Source organism: Dryas octopetala, chromosome 8 (genome assembly GCF_963921425.1).
Source record: "Dryas octopetala chromosome 8, drDryOcto1.1, whole genome shotgun sequence".
NCBI classification, from domain to species: domain Eukaryota; kingdom Viridiplantae; phylum Streptophyta; class Magnoliopsida; order Rosales; family Rosaceae; genus Dryas; species Dryas octopetala.
Window position 1 is genome coordinate 10,767,045 of NC_141373.1, and position 26,633 is coordinate 10,793,677.

Below are 26,633 nucleotides of genomic sequence, written 5' to 3' on the forward strand. Positions count from 1 at the left end.
AATATTCTTTCTTTTAAGCATCTACAGTGTCCATTTTTTAGGGTGGCAATTTTCCTTTGGCATTTCTTGAATCTAGCGAAATAAATAAATAAATTGCTGAGAGAAAAATAATCTTTAAATTATTTACTTAAAACCTAAATCACCAGAAAATAAGTCTGCTTCAGAAATGCCAAATCACTTTATACACTCTCTCGTCGCATTTAGGGAATTGAATTCACTTGGTGCAATCAATGCACAAGTGCAGTGCAGTATGGCAGGAAAATTAGTACTTCAGCATCTCCCTGAAAACTGAGAGACATTTCAGCATACCTTTCCACATATGTTCAGCCCAAATGAAGAATGAAATTTTTGTTTTTGTTTTTTATTTTTTTAATTATAGCTAGGATGAAGAATGCAAAAGTAGAGTAATTTTTAATTATGGAAATAGGAATTTTCAGGGGAGTTTTATTTAATTAATCATTTCAATGGTTGACACCATCCTGGTTCCACTCACCTGCTGTCTGGCAATGAAAATGGAATTACTTAACAATCTATACCAAAGAGCATATGCAGCTGCCCCAAGCATAATCAGCCTACTCAAAGAGACAAAGACTGCTGCTCAATGACTTCTGGAACCATTTCTCTGACCACCATTCTTTACAATTATTTCCTATTCTTTTTGGGCAGCTATAAAGACAAAGTGAATTGTGAAGGTTTTACCTTCAAATTTTCTTGTGGTTATATCCCAAGTCAACATGAGAATTGTCCAGTTCAGTCTCCAAGGTGCCACACACAAGCAAAGTAGTTCTTAATTTCATATAGGAGTAAACCAAAAGCCGTTTACCATCCCTTTCGGCCTATCCCTGTTTCGACTTATGCTTAGATGCTATCATGCCATGATTCCATTAGCTGCAAGCCTACCAATTCAACTTGTGACTTCAATCCAGCTACATCCAATATCTTTCCTTAAACCCTTTTCTTTCATCAACTCCCTCAGTTGACCAATCTCATGCCAGATTCCAAACCTAGCATATAAGTTCGATAACATAACATAAATACCATCATTCTGAGGATCCAACTCAAGTGCCTTTTGAGCAGCAAGTTTACCCAATTCAATATCCCCTTGATCTCTGCAAGCACTAAGCAAAGCCCCCCACATAGAGACACTGCAGCTGCTGTGACCTTTATGAAGCATCTCATTAACCAGCTTCCACACCTTACCCAATTCACCAGCCCTACAGAGCAAATCAACTAGACAGCTGTAGTGCTCTGGACCAGGTTCCAACCCAAAGTCACGAGCCATGGATTCAAAATACTCAATGCCAGGATGCAATTGGCCGGTGTGAGCACAAGCCGAGATGACCGTCACAAATGCCACTCCATCCGGGTTAATTCCTTCAGTCAACATATCTCTGAACAATCCAATGACCTCTTTATGGTGTCCATTTCTACCGTATACACCAAGCAGTGAAGTCCACATAACCACATCTCTCTTTCCCTCTCCTTTTCCAGCAAAATTGAAAACTTTCCAAGCCTTGGCAACCAGGCCACATTTACCATACATTTCAATCAATGAACTCTGCAGAAACACATCACTTCCCACATCGTAAATTGAACGGATGAGATAAGCATGCACCTGCCTACCCAATTCAATTGCAGCTAGCCCAGCACATGCACGTAATGTTGCCGATAAAGTGAAGTGATCATAATACAAACTCAGTTCGGGCATCATGCGGATCAATTCTAGCGCCTCAACCCACAACTTGGCCTCACCATAACCCGATAAAAGCGCATTTGCACAAACAGTGTTCCTAACCGGCATTTCATCAAACAACATTTCTGCATCTTTAATGAACAATGATTTGGCGTACAAATCAATCAGAGCACTGCCAACAAAAACACTAGAACACCAGCCTGATTTTGTCACATGGGCATGTATCTTTCTACCAAAGTTAATATCTTTAATGGAAGATGAAGCAGTTAATGAACTACACAAAGCATACGTATCTATAGAAATACCACTACTATGCATGAAAGAGAAGGTTTTCAGGGCGAGAAAACTAAACCCATTTCGGCAAAAATCAGATATTAACACATTGAAGGGTAATGGGTTGCTGGGTTTAATGCATTTGAAGAAGTTTATTAAGGTCTGAAGGTTGTTGTTTTGGGGAAGGCATTTGGTGTATGAGAGGATGAGTTTAGCTTGAAAATAAGGGGATGTAAAAAGCAAGCCTGTTGTAAGTAGGTGAGCATGGAGTTTCTTAACGGCACTGAGATTCTTGGTTTGAGAAATTTGGTGTATATAACGAGAAATGGCATCAAAGATTTGTGCTTTATTTAAGAGTGAATGGTTGGACATCAAAACATTCAAAACAGACTGGTAAATGGTTGGACTTCAAAACAGACTGGTAAGGTTCGGTTGCACGAGTAACGTGAGGAAAAATTAGTGTGTACTGCATGCGTATGCCTCGTACTTTCAGCATCTATTCTCTCAAATCCCATAGGGGTAGTTTGGTCACTATGCAACTCTATGGTCTTTTTATCAAGAGGGTTGCTATATACACACCCTTTTTTCTCACACTACACAGCAATTTCTCACCTCACACCCCTTTTTCTTTTTTGTTTATTTAATTTCTCAAAACACACCTCCAAATTTTTTAAATACCTTCATTACAAAAAAAAACAAAAAACCATTAAAACCTAGCCACTCAAGTCTAACCCTACCCCCGAAGCCGACCTCGACCACTATCTCCATCGATGGTTCAACAGTCGGCCTCCCTTTCTCTCTCATTCCCTATCTTTCCTCTCTCCCTTTCTCTCTATATATCTCTCTTTCTCTCTCTCCTCTCTCTCTCTCTCTCTCACTTCTTTCTCTAGAAGCTGGCAAGGTCACCGGCCTCTGCAACTGGTCGGAGAAAGAGTGATAAAGAGAGAAAGATATATAAGAAAAAGACAAAGAGAGAAATGAGGCATGTGGATTGAATCGTTGGCGCGTGGTGAGGTTGGAACTTGGTGTGGTTGGGTATGAGTGAGTTGTCCATGGCCTTTATGGTCATTTTGGGTTAAGGTTAGAATTGTAATTTAATAAATGAGCGAGAGGGGTGTATAATGAGAGAAAAAATGGTGTATATTAGCACCCTTTATCCAAGGATATTGGGGTGACTCTTGGGGTTAGCCTAAGTGATTTTGGGTAAGCCCATGAATTAGGACTAGGATAGGTCAATGATTCGATTCCCTCTAATGTAACAAAAAAAACAAATGATCGGCAGCTCCGGCTAGCCATTCCCCTCTCTCTGCTATTCTCTACTTAATTTAGATTTCTTTCTTTGTATTTATTTGATCTTCTTTTTTTGTTTGGGGCAATCTGTTGAACTATATTCCTTAAAACCTCTACTACAAATATATTTCTCCATTCACTAAGCAATTTCTAATGGCTGTTTGTAGTTTTTACTACAAAAAATTAGAATACTACTTCATTAAAATTAATCGATGGCTGTTGTAAGAGGAGATGGAGGGGACAAAGATGGCCAACGTTGACTGTGGGAGCCGTCGATGATGATGCCGCCACTGGTGAGGGAGGGTGGATGGTTGGGGTTCTTGGTTTGTTTTTTATTTTTTTTTTTCATTTTATCTAAAAGTAAATTTTAGAGTAGAAAAAATTGAAAATTGTAATTAAAGTGGAACCAATGGAAAATTTTGAATGGATGGTAGTGCCATTTAGCAAGGTGAGTTGGCAATAGTTATTCTCGCTAAAGTTTTTCTCAAATTTCTATTATGTTTTGTTTTTCTTAAGGATTCACCAAGCTTGTTGTTTGCATAGTGAGGCCCTAAATTGTTGTCTTAAATTTTCAATTTGTAAATTTAGGTCCATTAACTATAAAAAATAGATATTGTTACGTAAAACGACATACCCTTTTGTTTTTACCTTTCAGGACAAAAAGCAGCATCGATAGCAATACAAGGCAAAGTTCCTCCTAGCTTCATATGCTAGTTCAAAACTTTTGATAGAAGCTAGGTTTCCTAGTTGCATTGCTTAGTAGATCCCTATTAGTTGGAGGTGTTGATTCATTTTGCTGATTGGCACTTCATTTCAATCAATCGAAAGTTCACATCAATCTCAATCGCAACTGTTAAAACATTGCAGTTATTCTATATATCTTCAATAAAAAATACGAACTTTAAATCTTAAACCAATAAATCTCATTAAGAATCTTTATCAACCCCACAATCGATCAATTGTTGTTGCACAACACCCTAACCCCGCACCATCCTCAACCACCGGTAACTGACCTCTCCCTTCTTTTTCTCTCTATTTATCATGCCTTCTCATCATACCATCATGGTTCCGCCTACCTCACCAACATTGGAGGTTGATAGGAGTTAGTGGCGACCATAGTTGTCTCCGATTACTAGTGGTCTATGGTAGCGAAGTGAAGAGTTAGGATTGAGAGAAGTTGTTGGTGGGTTGGTGGGGGGAGGAGGTTCAAGCTTAAATTTAAGTTTTTCCTTTTTTATTTACAAATTAGGAAGTCTAAGAACAAAACTTTGGAGTCTAGGTGTCCAAAAAACTAAGGTTGGCATTTTTTCTCAACTGACCGACTTTTACCGACCACCGACTCAATCTGAACTGATCGGTTCGATGATTGTTCTTCCTTCGTTGGTTTTGGTAGCACAACCGAACCGCACCGCCTATGCCGGAGGTTTAAAGCGGTATGGAAACTACCCCCTCGGAACAACAAAACCACCAAACTGCACCTCCAATATCGCTGATTGATCCCGAAAAGTCAGTAACCGACATTAATCGATTCGACAGCGGGTGTTTTTTTGTTGCATTCCATCTCGATCAATTCGGTAGTTTGCTTTGGTGTTTCGGGTCGGTTACCAAACCGATTCCACCCTTACAAAAAACAACTTTGGGTATCAATAAAATCCCTCCTTTGTTTGGTCATAGAATCCTTCTTTTCTTTTGTTTGTTCATTTTAATCTTATTCTTTTGACAAGGAAAACATGACGGGCAGCCCAACAACAAGAAGAGAATTGGCCAACCCAACACAACTAACAGCAATAAACAGAAAGCCCAAAGAAAACAACAAAGGAAGCATATCAGAGCAAGCCCATAGCCAAAAGTCATGGCCGCTTCAATACAGTATTTTCTGTCTTTCTAGATGTTTTATATTTTTGGCCACTATGTCTTTCTAGATGTTAAACAACTAGTTTTATCCTTTTTTATTGGTTGGCTAAGTGTTTAATAACGTTATATATACTCTCTCAACTTAATAGTTTAAATTTTTAGTATGGATATACAATATGGTACAAGAACCATTAAATGTAAGTTGGAATAAGCATAAAAACTGCCGGTAAGGATTTTTTTTTTTTTAGGTGTGCGACCACTTAAAAAGGGATTGCACATGAATATTAATTTTATATTGGTTGAGCAAAGTGTCTAATAAAACTAAATATACTCATCGAGTCTCAATTCCACAGACGGCACCTAAATTTTCTTAAGGAAAGCTGAGAACCAGAGAATGTGAAGACTTAATTGGCTTAGTTGTGGCCACTGGCCATATGATGCGTGTGTAGATATATATGAATAATGTGTGGTATGCATGAAATCCTTTGGGGTTGTTTGAGACTTTGAGTGATTGGTGTAGAGGCATTTTTGGTCTGGTATATGCTTTAATTGCTTACAAGTTAGAAATTGGAACATAGCTGATAATGATGATGAGGCTTTCACATGGTTCTGACTTAATTCAAAGTATTCAACAAAGATTGGGGACTTGAAAATCATATTGGGTCCAATTACTATGCCCTACAACAATTAAGCCAATGGAGTGCCATAAAAAGATTGGTAGTGGACAGCTGGTTGCTCAACAGTGGATGTAGATTTGTACACAAACCTAAGTGTCCTACAATGTCCAAATATGCCAAGGGTTGGCCAGCTAAAGATTGGAAATATTAATTGGACAGTTAATGCATGGTTGCCGAATATTGTAAATTAGAACAATGTGACCTGTTGTTTTGGAGACATGCCCCAGACATATCTAATATTAATCATTATAATGTTCTTAAATGAAAGAAGATTACAGAGATTTGGGTGTACAAACAAATCCTAAACAAAAAATGGGAATACAGGTAAAAACAAAAAAAGGAGATAGAAATATAGAATCAAGAACCTCTACCACAAAATAATTTGCATTATATGTGATGTTTGGTTTTGATGGAATGAAGTGGAACCAACATTGGAATGGAATGGAACAGATAGATATCAACTTTTTTGTCAAACCATACATTTCAGGCCGGTATGTGAACTTGACAGTGAACAGGGCATTGCAACACACCAAACTCAATGTCCCGAGTTGGAGCCCCTACCTCAAATTGCAACCCAAAACTTAGACAATAGACCCTATGCCCAAATTTGGTTCCAAACTTCATTCTAAACAGACTAAACTTGATTCTCATTTGCAACCAAACAACTAATATAGTCAATTGCAACATTAGATACCCTTTAAAATTAGGGAGGTGATATTGGAACTCCACTTTTATACACTTGCACTCCTCCTATTTATTTTAATGTTGTTCATATTTATTTATTACTTTATATTCAAAACTACCCTTAATATCTTTTTTATTTTCTGTAACTTTTTAGCTCCACCTTCTTCTACCCGTTTCAGTAATCCAAAACACCTTTCATTTATGCTTATCTATTGAGATTACAATTGTATTACGAACAATATATTTAACAAGAACCCTTTTCTCTTCTCTGTAATAAACCCATGTGCAAAAGCTATTGTTTTTGTAATAAGGAATCCATGAAGAAGAAGAAAAAGAACCCCTTGATCTTAATTCTTTTGGTGCAGAAATGAAAGGTCGATCTCTCACAAGTCACAACTACTACATCCCTTTCATATTCATTAAAATGTAAAATAAAAGTGTTTTCTTTTTTCCTGCTTTATAAATGAGATGGTGGGTCTAAAAACATGGGTTTTATGTGAGAATGAAGCTCCCCTAACCTTGAGATTTTGCTTATATCTTATCTTTCATCATTCATTGTTAATCACTTATAAAGAGGTGCAGACAATAGAGGACAAATGCTAGAAAAAGACTGAAAACATAGCAGGTGAAGCTAAAATGCTGAATATTAAGGGTAGTTCTGGAATTTAAAGTAATAATAAGACATAAAAACATTCAAATTAACAGGAGTCCAAGTGTTAAAAAGTGGAGTGCCAATATTCCACTGCCAATATCGTTGGATTAAAGTTTTATATAACCAAAATAAAAAATTACACAATAGTCACTTTTTATTAGGGTAGTTTAAATTCTTTAATCTGTTATCAACAAACAAAAACTTTTAACCTATCATAATTCTAACTCATTACTCCATCTCTCGTCACCACTTAAATTAGGTAAGTTTGATTATCCATGATATAATTTAATCTTCTTTTGTGACTTGGCTTTTCGCATTTATATACACACACTCACGACATATTAAAAAAGAGTTCTATTCTCAGCCAAATATCATTGATGTTGACAAGGAGCCGAGGCATTGTCGAGAAATTTTAAAAAGTAGAAACTAGCTATTTTTGCTTATTTAAAAGACTTTTAGCCTTCGTACAAAACAAAGACTTTTAGGCCCTTTTTTTGTTTCAAAATTTAAAAATATAATCCCCAAGCATTGAGCACTACTTGACAAGCTTCGGGCACTACATAAACTTCGAGTACTACTCGACAAGTTTTGTGCATTACTCAAGGGGAGTTCAAACACCATTCAGTGGTTGTAATTTTAAGATTACCCCACAAAAATAGTATCTTTGACGGGCTTAAAGTTGAGCTAGTGTCCAAAATTTCCTGATATATATTGTTTACCGGATAATATAACAATGATGACATTGAACCATAGATTGAAACAAGAAAAGATATGCACCATGAGAACATGCATCGATCTTAAGAATTTAAAAGAAAAAATTCAATGAATTTCATCAACTTTAATTTTGGGTGGTCAGACAATTTGATCTGGCTGAAGATCAAAGGAAGACAAGAAAAGAATGTAAAAGAATCTTTTACAAAATTTTCTCTGCTAACATTACAAGAATGATATCAATAATTAGTGCAGTGCATGCTGTTAATGATCATGACAATCCATTCAAGCGAGAAGTGAGGTCAATGAAGATGTCTTCTCTGCAGGGAATTGTGAGTCCCCCCATCGGATAATTGTATCTGAATTCCTCCTCTGCCTTTCTTAGCAACTCCTGAAACGAAGGCTGATTCAAGAAGGATATCGGAACCACAAATCGCTTCTTTTCGCTCTCTCCAACATATACTGCAATGTAGCCTTTTGGAACACCTAATGCAGTAGTACAAGTTGTTGCTTTGTTCGCAAACAAGCTCGACTGGCGCAGCATCTGCTTAACTTGCACAATGCCCCGAAATTGATTAATACCCATGGTTAATTAAGAGGGCAGCTTAATTATAAGTAACACTTTGATTAGAAGATCAAGTTGGAGAGCAAAGATTTTCTCAATGTGATCGAGGACTCGAATTGCAATTTTCGGTGGGATGATAATCGAGTATAAATAGAGGAACCAAAGTGTGGAGACAACCCTATGGATCAAGAGAGAGTTTTGTACATTTTGTGAAGGAAATTGGGTACGGAATAATTGTTGACATAAATGTTTGGAAAGGTCACATGGTTGTGTCTTCAAACTCATCCCCAAAATGTTGCTACTGAATGTGACTGTGTACTTGTTGGGACTCTTGTGCCCAACCATTTTTGTGACCACATGACTTGTGAACGGGATCTAGTGAGGAAAAGCTAGTGCTAGCTCTTGTTAATTAGTTTTAGTGGTTGGCCTTAAATAGCGGGCAGCCATAGACATATATATGTCTGAAATTTCTTGACAACATGTAAACACTATATGGATCAGATTGGGGCTATCTCAATAATATTATTATATATTAAGTCCTCTAAATATCTTGTTATTAATTACTACTGTCAGCTAATACATACCCAACTTGTAAGTAATGGAGACAAGATCTCTCGGTAGACAAACAGTGTTGAATTTTTATTTCTCACAAAATTACAAAATATTTGATGAGTTTTTGTCTCTGTAGGCCAATCCTTCTCTTGCAACCTCTTTGCTACGTTTCTCAGTCCTCTTGAATAGCATTGCTAGAAAATTCATGGGATACTCATCACTAAAGAGAGCTTCCGAAAGGATTGAAGCAAAGGTTAACAACTATTTTATATTAGAGTGAGGCTATGGAGACCACCCTTAGTTGCTGAGTTGACCACCCTAACATATTTTTTTCAACTTTTTTCCTATTTTACCCTTTATTGCAAAAACATGATGAAATCACCCAGATTCATTCGGTGGTCATCTACTGAAACATCCACCAATGTTCGGCAGATAAGTGTCGAATAAATACAAATATTTCGACAGATAACTGTCGAATGCCTTTTTCATTTCCATTCGGTGGTTATCCACCGAATAATCCACCAATGTTCAGCAGATAACTGTCGAATAATCATAAATATTTCGGTAGATAACTGTCGAATGACCCGACGAACAAAATTGAAATTTTTTGTTTTAAGGGTAAAGTTAGAATTTTGAAATAGGGTGGTCAACTCAGCAATTTAAGGTGGTCGGAATAGAACTGGCCTTTATATTATCACTATTTAATAGTTCAGTCCCTCCTTTTTTCACTCTCCCTAAAGTTTGTGTAGGCCTGTAAAATAGGTTGAGCTGGGGCCAGCCCTAGAAAAGGAGGGTCCGGGCCTTACCCAATCCTAAGCTTTTGACCTAAGGGATGGGTGGGTTAGGCGGCCCTATGCCAAATAAACTAGACCTAAGCCTTACCCAAGGGCCTACGGGCCTATGGACGGGTCCTTAGGCCGAGCCTATTTGGCCCTACCAAATGTCTTGAGTCATATGGGCCACTCTTTGGTTAATTATTTTTTTGCCATTCTTTGGTTAACTAAAATATTAATTTGATTAAAATAAGTTTGAATTTGGGATCTATTAGAATCTCACTCCATCATCATACCACTTGAACTAAATGTTTTACTTGTAAAAAAGAATGAATTAAATTATAGAATACAAAAAGTCTTAATTTTAACAATTATAACTTTTAATATAGGGCTGGGCCAAATTGGCTCTTGACAAAAGATGTATACCCCATGTCCTATGAACAAATGGGGTAGGCTGGGCTTGCCCATAATATTGGGTCGGGCCGGCCCAAATTCCTAAATATAGGGTCGGGTTCCCACCGCCCAACAAGCCTTGACCATTTTTAAAGGTCTAATTTTTTGGGGTTTGAGGTGGATTATAAAATGGGTCTCACACAAATATACAAATAATTTATTTTGATTTTGAATTTGGATTTCAACACTAATTTGGGCTACTTGTACCTTGATAAGCCTTTCCCTTTGTGTGTAGCTTTAATAGAGGATTTGTGTGGTGTGGTAAAACCCAGATAATTTCTCGTTAGTGTTTATTTTGTTTTATTGGGCTTCAACCCTTTAGGGCCCGTTTGGTTTAAGTTTTAGAAGCCTGAAAATGAGAAATCAATTCTATTCACATGTTTGAATTCCCTTATTTGGGGGAAAATGAAACCCTTGTTGGAGCTTGGGTTTTGTTTTTCCCCTCTTGGGAAAACATTTATTGCTTATTTTGTAAACTAAATTAACCCTGATATTTTATTAAATTAATTTAAAAAAATATTTCTTGTGTTTAATAAATAAGGGTATAACTGGAAAACTAGACCAAATTTATTTCCTATTCCTGCACAAACCAAACAAATGAATGGAAATAAAAATGGAATTATTGGTTTACTTTTCAACATTACCAAACAGGGAAATATAAATCTTACATTCCTTTTCTCCTAGAAATTGATTTCTCAAGAAATTAATTTTGCGAACCAAATAGGTCCTTAGTACCATTTTTTTTTTATTTTTTTATCTAGATGAGCGATTCAAACTTGGAATGTTTTAAATATTGTGATAAAATATTACTAGACTAATAATTAGTTGGTAAAAAAAAAAACCACTTGTAAAGTCGAATAGCATTTTTGTTATATAAATTTATTGCCTACTTCATGACCAAAAAAAAGAAAAAAGAAATTATTGGGTATTTGAGCAATAAGTTTAGCCCAAAGAATTGGGCCTTTTAACTTGAGTCGGGGTATTTTATTTAGAATTAAATAAACACAATATATCATTCTTGTTTGCTTGAAATAATATAGAATTGGATCTAGTTGGGATCATTTTTTAGGCTAAAATATTGCCTCATTGGGCTCCTCTCAAGCTGGCCTGGCATGATCCTCAAGTACAGTTGTATTCTTACAATGTCGACAAGTCATTCGATTAAATGTCAAAACCAACATGACGTACATGTCCAAGGCATGGAAACAGGCCAAAAAAGCCTTGACTAGTATACACCGGAATTTTGTTGTCCTTGTGCATCAACTTGCTAGGATTCCTTTTGAAGAGCGCATGAAGTGTGACCTACAAGTATCCCAATTAATTGCAACAACCACTTTTGAATTTAGGCCGAAAGGCACAAATGCCATTCAGACTTTGAGGCTTGTGCACAAATGCCGTCCAATCTTTTAATTACGAGAATTTGCCATCCATTTTATCACAATTGTGCAAATTTGTCGTCTGCTGTTATAATTTATGTTAAATTAGAATATTTTGTTAAATTTGAATTTTAAATAAAATTTTTATTTAAATATAATTAAAAATCAAATTAAAAAAAAAAAAAACATTCTTCTTCTCCACCCCACCCACACCAGCCCAGCCTTAGCCCTGCCCAGCCAGCTCCATCGCACCCCCCACCCACAGCCCAGCCCTGTCGCACCCCCACCCAGCAACAGCCCCCCGCCTCTCACCCCGCAACCCACCCCCCTCTCCCAGCAACACCCCCGGGCTCCCCCTCTCCCCACACACTCACCCCCGCGCCATCCACCCTTCCCTTTTCCCCTTTCTCCTTCTCTTTTCGCCACCCACCCAGCCACTGGCCAAGAGAGACAAGAGAGAGAGAGGATCTGTTTTTGCAAAAGAAATAAATATATATTTTATATATTTATTAAATATTTTTTGAGATAAATTGATGAAAACACCCTTAATTTTAACTGGTGAATGGATGAAATTGACGGCAGATGGCAAATTTGCACAATTCTGAAAGATTGGATGAAAAATTGTCGCAATTGAAAGATTGAATGACATTTACGCACAAGCCTCAAAATCTGGATGACATTTGTGCCATTCGGCCTTGAATTTAATGACTCAATTCCTATTCTGATATGAATTTATTGCCAAAAAGTAGCAAAACATGATCCACACAGCTATGTCAGTTGGTGCCAATAGACCCTATTCCCCTCTTTTCCCTGCTAAATTTTTGTTGGTATTCTATTGGTAGCAGTTCTGAGATTCATGGAGGTTCTAGTACATGTGGTCGTAGCCATCTCATAACCATTATGTGTTGGGAAATATCGGCATGTGTGGTGTGAAGGCTCGTGAAGATTGAAACAATTTTGTATGTGATCGTAACATTATTATGTAGTGTTACTAATCTATGTATTATAATATGAGTGGATGACGAGTTTATACTTTTAGGGCATAGTATTAGTTAATATACACAGTGTTATAACATACCTGAATAAGTAACACTATGTGGGTATTACAGTTACACTAATAAATTGCTCGTGAAGGTGAGTGGTTGGACTCAACCCTGGATTATAATTAATGCATGATGTATTTAATTGCCCAAAAAAGTAGCAGGAAAAGAAGGTTAAAAGGTAATCATTTCTGAATCATAATAGAACAATTTCCATTAATCGTTGCTAATTCCAGAATTGATACAACAAAATATAGTGTCAACTGTCAAAAATATTTTCTATTTGAAACTTTCTCAATTGATCATACAATTTCCACAAAATTTACAGGAGTTTACAAAATTGTCTTTGGCAAGTTATATTTGTACCATGAATCACATCCCCTTTAAGTGAGAAGTGAGATCAATGAAGATTTCTTCTCTACAAGGGATTGTGAGTCCCCCCATTGGATGATCATATCCAAATTCTTCCTCTGCCTTACTCAGCAACTCTTGAAATGAAGGCTGACTCAAGAGTGAAATTGGAACCATGTATCTCTTCATTTCACTCTCTCCAACATAACTGCACAGAAGCCTTTTGGAACACCTACATGTGCTGAAGCTGCTCGGTTTGCAAACAAACTTCCTCGGCGGAGAATCTGCTTAGCATTCATAACACCAGGCAATCGGATAGCCATATTTTCAAGTCTAAATTATCACTTCAAAAGAGGTTGATGATCAAGTTCAAAATTGACTTGAAGAAAAGTTTAAAGATTTTGAGGACTTGATCTGTGTATGGGATATGTGAGAGTGTGTATATATAGATGAAAGGGTGTATAAGAAAGTATGTGGAATGTGGGAGGAGTTGTGTGGAGGCAATTTTGTGGGGGTTGGCAAGAGACATAAGCATTTGAAGGATCACATGGCTGTGATGCAGTACAATCAGCCAGAGGTTTACAAACGTAAACCTAGAAGAACAAGAAGCCTGGAATCCACCAGGAAATTGAGAGAAAACCTCAACAATTAGTTTGATAAAAATAATAATAGAATAATCCGCTAGCAATTGTAAAAATTGCTTAAGTACGCTTAACGAAACCCTAGGGCGCAAACAACCATATAATTAAGGCCCACGGATAATTACAAACCCAAATAAAATATAAACGAAAATAAATAAAATGTCTAAAAGTTTAAAATGCCGTTTTGAGGCCCTAAACGATCTCGGATGGCCGAAAAAGCCCATACGTCATGGCACAGCGATGAGTTTGATTCGTCTCGCGATTCCCTTCGCAACGATATGCATTAGTACCACGTTCTGAGCCAAACCCTCCGACTAGTAGAAATCATTTCCCCAATTTCTTGGGTTTGCGACGATCAAGCTGTTGCATAAACTTCTCCGCCATCCGTTCTACATCAGGCTGTGTCTTCTATTTCATTCTCAAGAACTAGGTAGTTATTAAGTCTGTATAACATTATGCCTAACCATTTTTATGACAACCTACAAACAAGTAACCCCACCTGGAATTTTAGAGGTGTGGATAGGAAAAGCCTCTTGTTGATTTGAGTGACAGATTTCAGACATAATGTCTATTATTTCTTGACACGAACAGATTAGCACTCTTCAGACCACATTAATCTTGTTATCAAATGATATTTCGATGTATGTACAATACAAACAAGTAACCACACTTGGAATTTTGGAGAGCATATATTTGTTGATTTCAGTGACCAACTTCCTTCGGATACAGGACAGGCTTCAGACATATATGTCTATCATTTCTCAACAGGAACAGATTAGCACTCTTAACTTAGACCAGATTAGTCTTGTTATTATATGCTATGTAGATATGTATGTATTACCTACTGCATGTCCAATAAGTATCATTTTTCAAAAATAACATCTAGCTGCTGCAGGCTTATTTTTCACCTAATTAAGTATATTTGGCAAATGACCTTAAAATATTCCGCAGACAAAAACTCGATCTACCCATGTCATTTTGTAGGTAGAATATGGAGTAAAAATGTAAAATGCAAGAGTCAGATTAAATACAAGTTCTAATTTTCTAAGAGGTGGCTAGACATCTAGTAAATGACAAAATAAACATGAATCTTCCAAATGAAATTAGAACTTCAGTTGTTGTCTCAAACAATAGGGATAAGTGTTTTATTAACTGGTAGCATGTGTTAAGCTAATTATTTAGTACCATATTTGTTGCTTTGTTGCATCACCTTGCAAAATAGACCCATGAAGTGCATGTGAAGTGAGTTTGCAAATAGTCCCAATTAGACCCTGCCCCATCTTAAGAACCAAATTGGTACAATAGTTGTGAAATTAATTATTTCAAACAACTGGCAACACCACAATTGGTAGCCGAAATAATTGGAAATTTAAAAGAGGGTACAGAACTTCTATTTCCTCCATTTTCTTAACTTCAATTCTTGATCACAGTGAGAACAACTTCTGCCTCACATGAAGGATATTTTGGTATAAAATAAAGTCCAGGACATTTATGATATTGTTGTAGTAAATTCTGTGAACTTTGTGGTAGCATTGTTCTTCTGAATCTCTCTGATCACACATATAGAGACGAAGAATATTAAAAATGGAGTTTTAAGATGAATGAAGAGAACTTTTAGTTTTTGAGAAAAGAGAACTTTCGCTCTAAATCTTCTTGCAATTATAGAATTCCTTATTTTAAAGGAAGTGCCAAAAAGCAGGCTGTAGATATACTAAATCAACAATGTTTAATTTTTAATATTCCATGCCATTGTTGTATACTTATTGCCACTTGGATATTATCTTTCAGAAACCTTATTGATGGATAATTGTACTTTTATTAGTCAAGATCAATATCTTTAATATAATCACACGCATGCACACACACACACACACACTCACCATCATTTTCTGATAAGTTTAGTTATGGGTGTATGTTGAATGATACACTTTTCAAAGGGTGAATTAAAAAATTTGTCTGGTGGGCGGCTGACTGGGGAAGATTTTTCTTTTTAATATACTTAGATATGTGTCTAATGTAACAAATTTTGGCACAACATATACTTTTATGGTAGTTGTATGTGTTTCTGAATATTTCACTCTTTGTTTCTGTTTTGAAAGTTTTATATTTCCAATGTTATATCACTAAAGTGTTTTTTATATGGCAGAATGGGCTTGATACCAAGGTGGAGAAGTCAAGGAAGCAGTTGAAGGAGAGAAAGAACATGGCCAAGAAGATCAGAGTGAACCTATGTTAACCATAAATATTCTCTAACCAATTGTGACATACATATGCTCTAACCAATTTTGACATTTTCCCAGCTTTAAGGAAAATTCAATACTGGCCAAAAAAAAAAAAAAAATTCAATGGTTCACATCATTCCCTTTGCATTCAGTTAGCCATTATTTTTTTTTTCTATTCCGTTAGATCAATTAGAGCTAATCTAACGGTCAATACTTTCAAGGCTTCCAATGCCTGCAGTTATCATAGAATTTCCGTATAGTAAGTGGTTCAATAAAACAGATAGAGGCACTAAAAACAATATATGCACAATAGAAAAGACCTCTATCTGTAATAAATAAATATATGTAACAACATGCGTAATAGGTAAGAGCTTTTAGCACACGTGGAAGCGTGGTGAGACTAGCCTAATATACAAATTTTGCATACCATATGAATCAAGTCTAATATGCAAATCCATATCAACACATATTTGTAATGTGCATAGCTGACTGATCTTTTCTTATTTTTTTTTCATTTGCTTATGCATTCACTCATCTTTTTCTTGGCTGTCACATTTATTCTAAATTTTAGAGTTATATATAGCAACCTCTAAATATGTCTAAATGATTTTTACAATATTTTGCATTCCATCATAAAATCACTGAATCTTGGTTCTTGCAAGCCTTTTTCTTTAGTCTTCATTATCTTTCTCATTTTATTTGTCAAATAAAGTATTAAATTTTACACCACAAGCAAGCCGGGCACCCACAAAAACATAGAATCTATCCAAACCATAGACAAACAAATTCAACATATGCACAATAAAAAGAGCCAATTGACACGCGCGAGAGCGCGCGTCGAGAGGCTAGTTAAGGATAATGCTAGGGGTACCATCTCTCTAATAGAGGTGGGCCCCACCACTTAGATGGTACTCCTAGCATTTTCCTTTAATTAAACTACACATCAAATGTTTATCACACCAAGTTCCATTTATGTACAATGTTGATACCCATTTTGTGCCATGTTGAGCCCTACATTGAAAATATTGGGCCTTATTGTTTGTATTAAAATTAGACTTTAGCTGTGTTGTAGCCCATTAGGGTAATTGTAAAAGTAAAGATCTTATCATCTATTATAAATAAGACCCTCCACCTCTTTAGTAGGGGATTGACTCATAACGTCTCCTCTAGGGTTCTAAAATTTCTCTGTACTCTTCAATTATTTATAGTGAAACTCTAATCACAACCAAGTAGACGTAACCCGAATCTAATTGGGATCGGATAAACCACTATACATCCTTATGTTCGCTTGTGTAATTGTCATTTTGTGTTTTGATTATTGTCATTAATGACTTGACGAAACTTGTGCATCAACATACAGTTAGCAAAATACGGATCCATCCATCTCCATTTCACCAATTAGCTATTGAAACTGTATATGGTGCTCGTAAGAGGTTAGCCTTTAATTTAACCCTTCATATTGGTAAGTTCGTCTGCATATGATCCATATATTGGATAGGAACACAATAAAAATAATGGTACAATTTATGGTCCAGGAAAAACAATTAATGATGTTCTCCTTTTTTCTTTCTTGAACGAAACAATTACAACATACCAATCTCGCAACAATCTATTCGCAATAATAGACGTGCGAAATCTATCAACCAAATTTGAGAACCTGATTTTAATGAGTAACCTTCAATCTGCAAAGAAGTTTGCAGCAAAATTAACATCTTAATTAGAAGACATGTCTAAGCTCTATATGATTTATATGTCAAGTATAGAAAAAGTGAATGTCACGTATGAAAATTCATACAGTTCATTGTGACACCTGACACCTTATTTAAAGCTTTATGATATAATTGATTGATAATTATAACAAAGTAACTAAGATGTATATATATGGCATCCTCTCCTATATCCTAGAGAGGAAGGTAAAAGTAGAATCATTAATTAGCAACAACTATCAGTACTTGTAAATGTGTAATCATATGTATGTTCATTATTTTTTCTTTAATAGCTAATTAGTATTAAAGAGCAAGTTGTAAGATGTGTGTGAGCAGATCACAAAGCAACATCAGAGGATTGGGCAACGAACAAGCTCTAAGGTCTCCTTAAAAAAACCCAACTACTTAAAAATACTACATTTACTCACTACACCCAACCAAATTTGGAAATATAACAAATTAAACCCTTATATTTGAAAGTTGAATCTGATAGCATTATTATTTAGGCCAAATGTCAATTTTGGTCCTTGTACTTTTACAAAATTTCCATTTTGGTCTTGTACTTTTATTTTTGGTGATTTTAGTCCTGTATTTTCTATATGATAACAATTAAGTTCAAATAGTTAACATCATTGCAATAAAAGAATATTAGACTGCATGCTTACCTCTTAGTCTGCTCTGGATTGACCAGCTCGGGAAGACAAGATGATGCCAACGATGAGGCCGTAGAGGGCCAATGCTTCAGCAAAGATGAGGATAAGGATCATCCCAACAAAGAGTTTTTGGCTGCTGTTCATTAGCACTGCAGAACAAGCTTGGTTAATCCAGAGGAGCAAAACTTAATTGAAATTAGTCTAAACTATGTAGGAATATAGATCATTATCGATTACAAATAATGTAAACTGCATAAATAACTGCAAATCATGAAATTACTCAAGCTGTTCCCCCGCCAAGTAACAAACACTAGCTTGACAGAACCATGAAAAATTTGGCCACTAAAAATTTTGATCTTTATTTGCTTTGACCAAATTATAGCCAAACACCAAACTAGCTAGTTCTCTAACCAAATTATAATTTGAAATCTCAACTGGATCTAAATTAAACTACTCTTCATAGTTCTTTCTGAGAATTTAGGATCATATTCAGGGCAATACGGACTAACAAAATTAACATACTATTCTAGACTTTAGCTGTGTTGTAGCCCATTAGGGTAATTGTAAAAGTAAAGATCTTATCATCTATTATAAATAAGACCCTCCACCTCTTTAGTAGGGGATTGACTCATAACGTCTCCTCTAGGGTTCTAAAATTTCTCTGTACTCTTCAATTATTTATAGTGAAACTCTAATCACAACCAAGTAGACGTAACCCGGATCTAATTGGGATCGGATAAACCACTATTCATCCTTATGTTCGCTTGTGTAATTGTCATTTTGTGTTTTGATTATTGTCATTAATGACTTGACGAAACTTGTGTATCAACATACAGTTAGCAAAATACGGACTAACAAAATTAACATACTATTCTAGCCGTGGACTTTATAACTTTTCATATTGCAACAAACATTCACATAATTTACTATCCATTGTTAAGCCTCTTTTTTTACGCTAATGTGATCTAAATTAATTCCCAACAATACATGACACTATCTCCACCACTCAATTGAAGTCCATGAAACCAAAATCCTCTTACGACTATTACCAAACATTTGTTGGGCATATTGAATTAACCCAAAACAACACAAGGATTAATCCAAGAAGAACTCCACACAAAATGCTAGAGAATATCAACAAAGGGTTGTTCAACTTACCTCTCAAAGTCTGAATCGATTAAGTAAGATGGAGTGTTTGGTTGAGTGCAAATTAAACACTCATCCTAGTAATTGTGTGAGTGGGAAGTGGATGGCTGGTCTTGGTCATGCATATGCTTCCGCTTTCTAGGACTAGGAGGACTCTTCATTGGTTGCAAAGACAAAGAAATCCACTGCTCTTCTTGTTGATGATGATGATAGGGTTTAGGGTTACCATAGGAGGAGCTGGTGGGTTAGCGATGTGCACAAATGCTACCATCAAAACTGGTGAACGAAAAACAACGTCAGAAGCCCCACTTTGAGAAAGCCAAATCCGCCAGAAAACAAAAGCAATGAAAACAAGAGCAAAGCCCCTGCTCTTGTTGATGATGATGATAATGATCCACATTCACATTCGTGTCATCATCATCATATTCATCGACTAATTCCATAACATCTGAGGCAGAGGCTCCAGCATGACCTGGCTCATTCTGTTGTTGAGGATTCATTGGCTCCAAAGACAAGGAAAGCCATTGCTGCTCTTGCTCGCCAACATTGACTGACGTGACAAGTGATGCTCCACGAGGCCTTTTTTGGTGATTCATTGGCTCCAAAGACAAGGAATTCCCCTGCTCTTGCTGATGATCAGTACCGTTGACTGCCATCATGGCGCTTTTAAAGTACATCGATCTTGTAATGCCATTGTGCAAAGACGAGGAAAGCCCCTGCTCTTGTTGATGATGATGATGAACCACATTCCCATCATCATCATATTCATCGACTTCCATCACATCTGAGGCTCCGCCAGCCTCATTATGTTGAGAATTCATTGGCTCCAAGCACAAGGAAATCCCCTGCTCCTTACGACCATCCTCGTGGCATACTAGCTGGACCCCGCAGCGGGACACCCGTACACTAGGCGTATTAGGTAACGCATAAGTTTCATCAAAATACTCCCGGTCCACGACCACGGCCGTAAATTCAACTCGACACATACGAGGCAACCGCAAAATTGGACTGGAATTGACTTTGTTTAATCGCGACTTGATTTCACATCCTGAAATATACTGGAGCCACACATGATCTGACTCTGAAGAATACGGACACTTGATCTGACTCTGAGCCACACAACTGTATTCATTGATGTGAACGTTGGCTCTAAAATTACATGAGAACAACTTTTCAATTTTAAAAACAAGACAGAGTACCAATCCTGCATTCTCCCATTTGAAATTTCCAGGGATTTCAATACAAACTTCACAGATAACCCGTTCACCTTCATCCGCAGAAACCAATCCACTTTGAAACTTCACTTCCTTGGACCACTTTGGAATTTCACTCCCTGGGAAAACAACTCCAAACTCTTGGTGTTCTGGCCATACCTGTAACACAGTAATAACGTACCATAATCTAATCTGAACTTTTTGTATATATATATGTGTGTGTGTGTGTGTGTTTTTTTTTTTTTTTTTTTTTTTTTATTATGGAGAGAGAGAGAGAGAGAGAGAGAGAGAGAGAGAGAGAGAGAGAGAGAGAGAGACAGACCTTCATTAAAATATTTTCCCACTTTGCCATGTTACAACCCAGATTGTCACAGAGTCTTTTGCAATTGAACAAGTTGATCTCATAGAAAGGTCGCTCTTTATCTTCCAATACGTCTGACAATTTTGAAAATATTTCTAATGATTCGCAACCTCCAACTTCTACGTGTCTTACCTTTGGTGGAAACTCTGGAATTTCTCGAAGCCTCTTGCAATCACTCAAACAAAGAGCCCACAAGTTGACAAATTCCATAATTCTTACTGGAAGAATAACAATATTGCTTTCTGATAGATCAAGTGTTGTCAATGCGTACACCCAATCAAGAGTTGGAAGGAAATCACTTTCTGATAAATTGCCTCTTCTCATCGAGATTTCCAATGTCTGAGGTACTGAAATGTTTGAGTTAGTTGGATTCACCGAAGAAAGTGATTCTGCACCGGAGTTCACCTTATTTGATAATCCAACAAGTTTTGGACAATCATCGAGACTCAATACTTGAAGATGTCTTAACTCATAAATGCTGCCCAATGGCAGATTTGTAAGGTTATTACATTCATTTAGCTCTAACCACAGAAGCCCAATGACATACCCAATTGATGACGGCACTTCTTTAATGGCAGTGGCCGATAGACTTATGCTTTCCAAGGATACCATCTTTCCCGCAATTTCTGGGAAACTCTCAAGCCTTTCACAACCACGAAAACATATCACCTCCAGAGAGTTCATGGTGACTAGTTTTGGAAACATTTTTAGTTTTAAGCAGTAATCAACTCTCAGTTCAACAAGTTTATCAAGAGATCCAACAGAAGGATGAACCTCAACTAAACTTGTACAGCCATTTAGATACAACTTCTTTAGGTTTGGGATTTTTGAGAAGTCAGGGATTTCTGTTAGAAATTCAGACCCAGAAAAATCCATAGATGTCAGATTTTGCAAATTCTGTGACACGAAAAAAGAAAAAAAGAAAAAAAGAAAGGATTAGATATTGTTAAGCTTCAAAGAAGTTTACAACATAATATCAACAAATAAACTCTTACAATGGATGAAAGTAATTTAAAGTACCTTCAATCCCTTCCATAGTCGTGTCATGCAACTACGAGGCATATTGAGAGCAACAAGTTTCCTTGGATAAAAATTAGATGGCAAAGATTGTGATGGATATTCAGCCCAATCAAGCAATCTCAAATTGTTGGGGAGATAATCAACGTCTCCAGAAAGGCGTGCATTGCAATTTATAAAAAATTTGAGATTTTTCATCTTTGACAAGCAATGAGCAGCCAAGGGTATCTCATCTGGTTTAGGCAAGTTTACTAGGATACCTCTAATTCGATCGGTTCCCTATATAGTATGAAAAAACAATAGCATTAAAAAGCAATTTCTTTATCAAATAAATCAACTTGTTTACAATTCGATATATTTTTCAATAAGATTTTGAAAGAAAATTAGCTACTCAAGTTTTTTTTTTTTGGGAGAAAAAACCCAAAGGCAACTTCATTCAATTGAATTCAACCAAATCAAAACATCATGGTTCAACTAAGGAAGAAGCCAAGGAGGCGCTTGCTCAAGCCAAACACACGATTGTGTACAATCAAATCTATACCAAGCTAATTTTTGGCCAACAATTTTACAAATTCGGTGTTGATAATAAAAAGAAATGACCTCAAACTGATGCATTAAGTTCTTGATTACCAAATTGAATAATAGAATATATATATATATTATACTTACTGTATCTTCTGTTAGAACATGATAAACATCCTCGTGAAACCACAATCTGCTACGCTTGCCAGGCTCAGTAGGCGATTCTTGACGAACTATTTCTTTACCCATTTCTTCTATCAAGTCATGCATCGAAATCCTTTCATATTGGTCAATATTTACTAGGGCCTTTTCTATGAGCACTTCAATACCAATCACAGGGTTGAGGTCACAAGCTTTAAGTATTTTTACCACATATTCCTTCCTTCCACCTTTAAAGAAACATGCAATGTCAAGGAATACATCCTTCACAGAATCTTCCAATGCATTGTAACTTATTTCAAGAGCACTCTGGACCTCTTTGTTAGGAATTCTTTTGTAATTATCTAATGCATCTTGCCATTCATCTATGCTTCTACTATATAGATGAGAACCTAAAACTATCAAAGCCAATGGAAGAGCTTGAGCATAGTCTACTGCACATTTCGTGAGTCTCACATAATCATCCAAAGGTTCATCTGTTTTGAAGGCATTCCAACAAAAGAGCTTCATGGCTTCATGATCACCCAATTTCTTGACCTCATGTATTAAATTAATTTGATGAACAGTTAGCAAACGCTTATCTCTGGTTGTTATTATAATTCTACTGCCCAAACCAAACCATTCAGACACTCGAGCTAAGTAGTTTAACTGTTCCCGTTCATTCACATCATCAAGAATTATCAGAACCTTTTTATGACTCAGTCTTGTCTTTATCACATTGACTCCTTTATCAACACTAGTCACCTTCAAGTTTATGTCCCTTAGAATATCATGAAGCAAAGTCTCTTGTAGTTGGACTAAGCCTCCATGTTTCATTGATGTTTCTCTAACATTTACCAAAAAACAACTGCCTTCAAACTTATGGGCAATAGAATTATAAACAGCTTTGGCAATTGTTGTCTTACCAATTCCACCAAGCCCCCATATCCCTACCATCCGGACATCATTTGCCTCGACATCTAAAAGCTTGTCCATGTCTTGTAGAGGAGACTCTATTCCAACTGGATGCACCGCCACATCCAAATCTGTATTTGAAACTTTGACTGATATCTCCTTAACCATCTTGTTGATAAGTTGAGCCTCAAATCTGCCAATTCAAAAGCGTACAAAATATCTAGTGAGTTGACAATTCAATCTCTATATATATTAAAAAAGAAAAGGATTTTTTTTTTCCATGTAAAATAAGAGGACACAACACTGGTTTAGAATATACCCATCCAAAAAATGCCAGCCGGACAAATTTGCTGCTTTGGAAAGTGCTATCCTCCATTTTTGCACCTTATCCATGTTATCCTTGAATTTGCATTCATGTTTGGCAAGTGCCTCACCGAAACTACCTCTATTGTGCCGAATATCTGAGGGATCCACCTTGTAAAAAATTGGCACAACCAATTGTTGCTTTGATTTTTGACATTCAAGGATTTTAAGGAGTTCATCCAAGCACCACCTCGAGGAAGCATAGTTTTGAGAGAAGACGATGATAGAGATCCTTGACTCTTCAATTGCTTTGAGAAGCGCTTGTGATATTTCTTCACCTCTTCTAAGCTCATCATCATCTCTGAAGGTGCGAATTCCTTTCTGAATCAAAGCGTTGTGCAAATGGTCTGTAAAATTATAACGAGTATCCTCACCTCTAAAACTGAGAAAGACATCATAGGTCCATGAATGGGAGAAGGAAGAAGATGAAGACTCTCCTTGACTGGCCATAGAAGCTATACTACTGCGTGTTTGCAAGTCAGATAACCAAACAGCCTCAAAGAGTTTGGAATGGTATACTCATCTCAAAGATTGTACTTGATTTAATTTGTATCATATAAAACTGCAGTTTCCTACTACCTGCCTGATGTGAGTGCGAAGAAAGAGAGGAACTTCTTAGCATGCATAATAGCTGGCAATCGAATAGCCATGTCTACCTATCTATAGATGATTTCTTTCTTAAGATGGACTTGAAATTCTCAACAGAGACTTGGGAAGAAGAAAGAGAAGATTTTTCTAGTGGACAATGTGAGAACTTGGTTTGGCTTGTACAGTAATGTGTTCATATATATAGATGAATGGTAGATAGGAATATCAATACTGAAATGTGCAGTGAGTGGTGTAGAGGATGCTATAGGGAGACGTAAGAGTTTGAAGGATCACATGCTTCTGCCTTCCAAATCATCAAAGAATTTGGCAGTGATTGAGACTCTACATTTGTTGGATTGTCTTTAACCCAATCATGTCTGATATAAAGACTTGATGGACCCCTTCTGAAGTTGCCTTGTTGAGGATAGGCAGCCTCTTATTTAATCAAGTTGCTGACTCTTAATATGAACAGAGGGACAATCTTGTGATCCCTATGTCTAAAATATCTTGACAAGCACATATCAATGTCAATTTTGTGGACAAGATTAGCCTCTTCATCTGATACTTTTGCCCTTTAGATAATTAGTTTTTTTTTTTTTTTTTTTTTTTTTTTTTTTTCTATGGATTTCAAAAATCTAGTTTCTAGATCATGCAGACCGAATCTTGTTGACATTTCCTTAGAATAAAAACCCCTAAATCCTACATACTATGGTTTCTCTTGGCATTCAGTTTAGGCAAGATGGAATCTCCTCATGGAACAGCATGTAAATAGAGTGAGGTTGTGTGACAATTTGAACCCTGGGGTAGAAAAGGGGGATATATGATAGTGTCATCTTTAGGCCTAGAAACAAGCAGAGCTCTGCAAGATTGCAAGTATTTTCACATATTTAGGCAAGACAAAATGGAGATAATAACATAATTGTTCTCTTTCAAGAAAAACTCCTTTTGAAGAGCACACTGAAGTCTGCCCAATTCAGTAATCACAATTGCAACCACACCATTTCAACTTTGAAGTGACTGAATTGCTATTTTGATGAAAAATTATTTCTAGTGTGATGTCTTTTATTCCACAACTTTCTCTGATTGATGATTACAAATGAGGGAATGAGCTCCCGTTATAGCTTCTGAAAAGCAAATGGAAAGACTTTACAATTAAGACTAACTTATGCTACTAATTTAATAGTAGGGTAAGAAGTAAGAACATGTGTTAAAATACCTATAGTCTAGATTAAATATCCAACAAATGCCAACACAGCAGACCCTATTTTTCTCTTTATTTATTTAATCGATCAAAAAAATTAAATAGTATCCCAGAAAAGTGCCAGGAAAGGAAAGTTAAAGGGAAGTAGACTGAAATCGTTTCAATATCTAAATAGTAAATCGGAACAATTTCCATTGAATATTTAATTCTCTAGGAAAAATAAATATATACTGTATCAACAATTTTCATTTATAACTTTCTCAATTGGTCATATACTTTGGATGCTATTTCATTGCTATAAAGCATAGAAACAAAAGAATTTACAAGTCTTTACAAAATTGTCTCTGTTAATTACATGTGTAATGGAACTACAAATTCACAACCCCTTCAAACGAGAAGTGAGATCAATGAAGATTTCTTCTCTGCAAGGAATTGTGATTCCTCCCATTGGATGGTTATATCCAAATTCTTCCTCTGCCTTACTCAGCAACTCTTGAAATAAAGGCCGACTCAATAATGAAATTGGAACCATGTATCGCTTCTTTTCAGTCTCTCCAACATACACTGCACAGAAACCTTTTGGAACACCTACATGTGTTGAAGCTCCTCGGCGGAGAATATGCTTAGCATGCATAATACCAGGCAATCGGATAGCCATATTTAAAAGTGTAAATTATCACTTCAAAAGAGGTTGATGAAGTTGAAAAATGACTTAGGAAAAGATTTAGTGAAGATTTTGAGGACTTGATTTGTTTATGAAATATTTGAGTGTGTGTATATATATAGCTGATCAAAGGTGCATAGAAAATTATCTGGTATGTGGAAAGATTTGTATGGAGGCAATTGTGTGGGGGTTGGCAAGAGACATAAGCATTTGAAGGATCACATGGCTCTGTCTTCCATCTCATGCATTCTCAACAACTTGGTAGTTATTTAGTCTGTATATGTGTTGGAGAACATTATGCCTAACCATATTTCTATGTGGATAGAAAAAGCCTCTTG

The 26,633-nt window shown here is 36.3% G+C and overlaps 3 protein-coding genes and 2 pseudogenes across 4 annotated transcripts; all 5 read right to left on the reverse strand.

The window, feature by feature from the left end:
• Window positions 1–367: 367 nt before the first annotated feature.
• Window positions 368–2,346, reverse strand: LOC147277129 (pentatricopeptide repeat-containing protein At2g13600-like). The gene has a single exon (XM_086254234.1). It carries the CDS (start codon window positions 2,336–2,338, stop codon window positions 905–907), a length of 1,434 nt encoding a protein of 477 aa, XP_086110360.1. The 5' UTR covers window positions 2,339–2,346; the 3' UTR covers window positions 368–904.
• Window positions 2,347–8,105: 5,759 nt separating this feature from the next.
• LOC147277130 (auxin-responsive protein SAUR21 pseudogene) lies at window positions 8,106–8,420 on the reverse strand (annotated as a pseudogene).
• Window positions 8,421–12,917: 4,497 nt separating this feature from the next.
• Window positions 12,918–13,411, reverse strand: LOC147277131 (auxin-induced protein 10A5-like). The gene has a single exon (XM_086254236.1). It carries the CDS (start codon window positions 13,131–13,133, stop codon window positions 12,966–12,968), a length of 168 nt encoding a protein of 55 aa, XP_086110362.1. The 5' UTR covers window positions 13,134–13,411; the 3' UTR covers window positions 12,918–12,965.
• A 3,836-nt stretch (window positions 13,412–17,247) lies between these two features.
• On the reverse strand, window positions 17,248–24,668 carry LOC147277132 (TMV resistance protein N-like). 2 transcript variants are annotated; one of them, XR_015123861.1, is made up of 7 exons: window positions 23,799–24,668; window positions 22,574–23,672; window positions 21,908–22,183; window positions 20,849–21,784; window positions 19,325–20,685; window positions 18,179–18,315; window positions 17,248–17,489 (listed from the first exon to the last, which is right to left on the reverse strand). XR_015123861.1 is itself a non-coding variant. In XM_086254232.1 (5 exons), the coding sequence occupies exons 1-5, from the start codon at window positions 24,290–24,292 to the stop codon at window positions 19,609–19,611; spliced, it is 3,882 nt and encodes a 1,293-aa protein (XP_086110358.1). In that variant the 5' UTR covers window positions 24,293–24,668; the 3' UTR covers window positions 19,019–19,608. The 2 variants fall into 2 exon arrangements, 1 of the variants encoding a protein (XP_086110358.1); XM_086254232.1 differs by lacking the exons at window positions 17,248–17,489; window positions 18,179–18,315 and having other exon boundaries at window positions 19,019–20,685.
• Window positions 24,669–26,001: 1,333 nt separating this feature from the next.
• LOC147277133 (auxin-responsive protein SAUR21 pseudogene) lies at window positions 26,002–26,289 on the reverse strand (annotated as a pseudogene).
• Window positions 26,290–26,633: the final 344 nt, after the last annotated feature.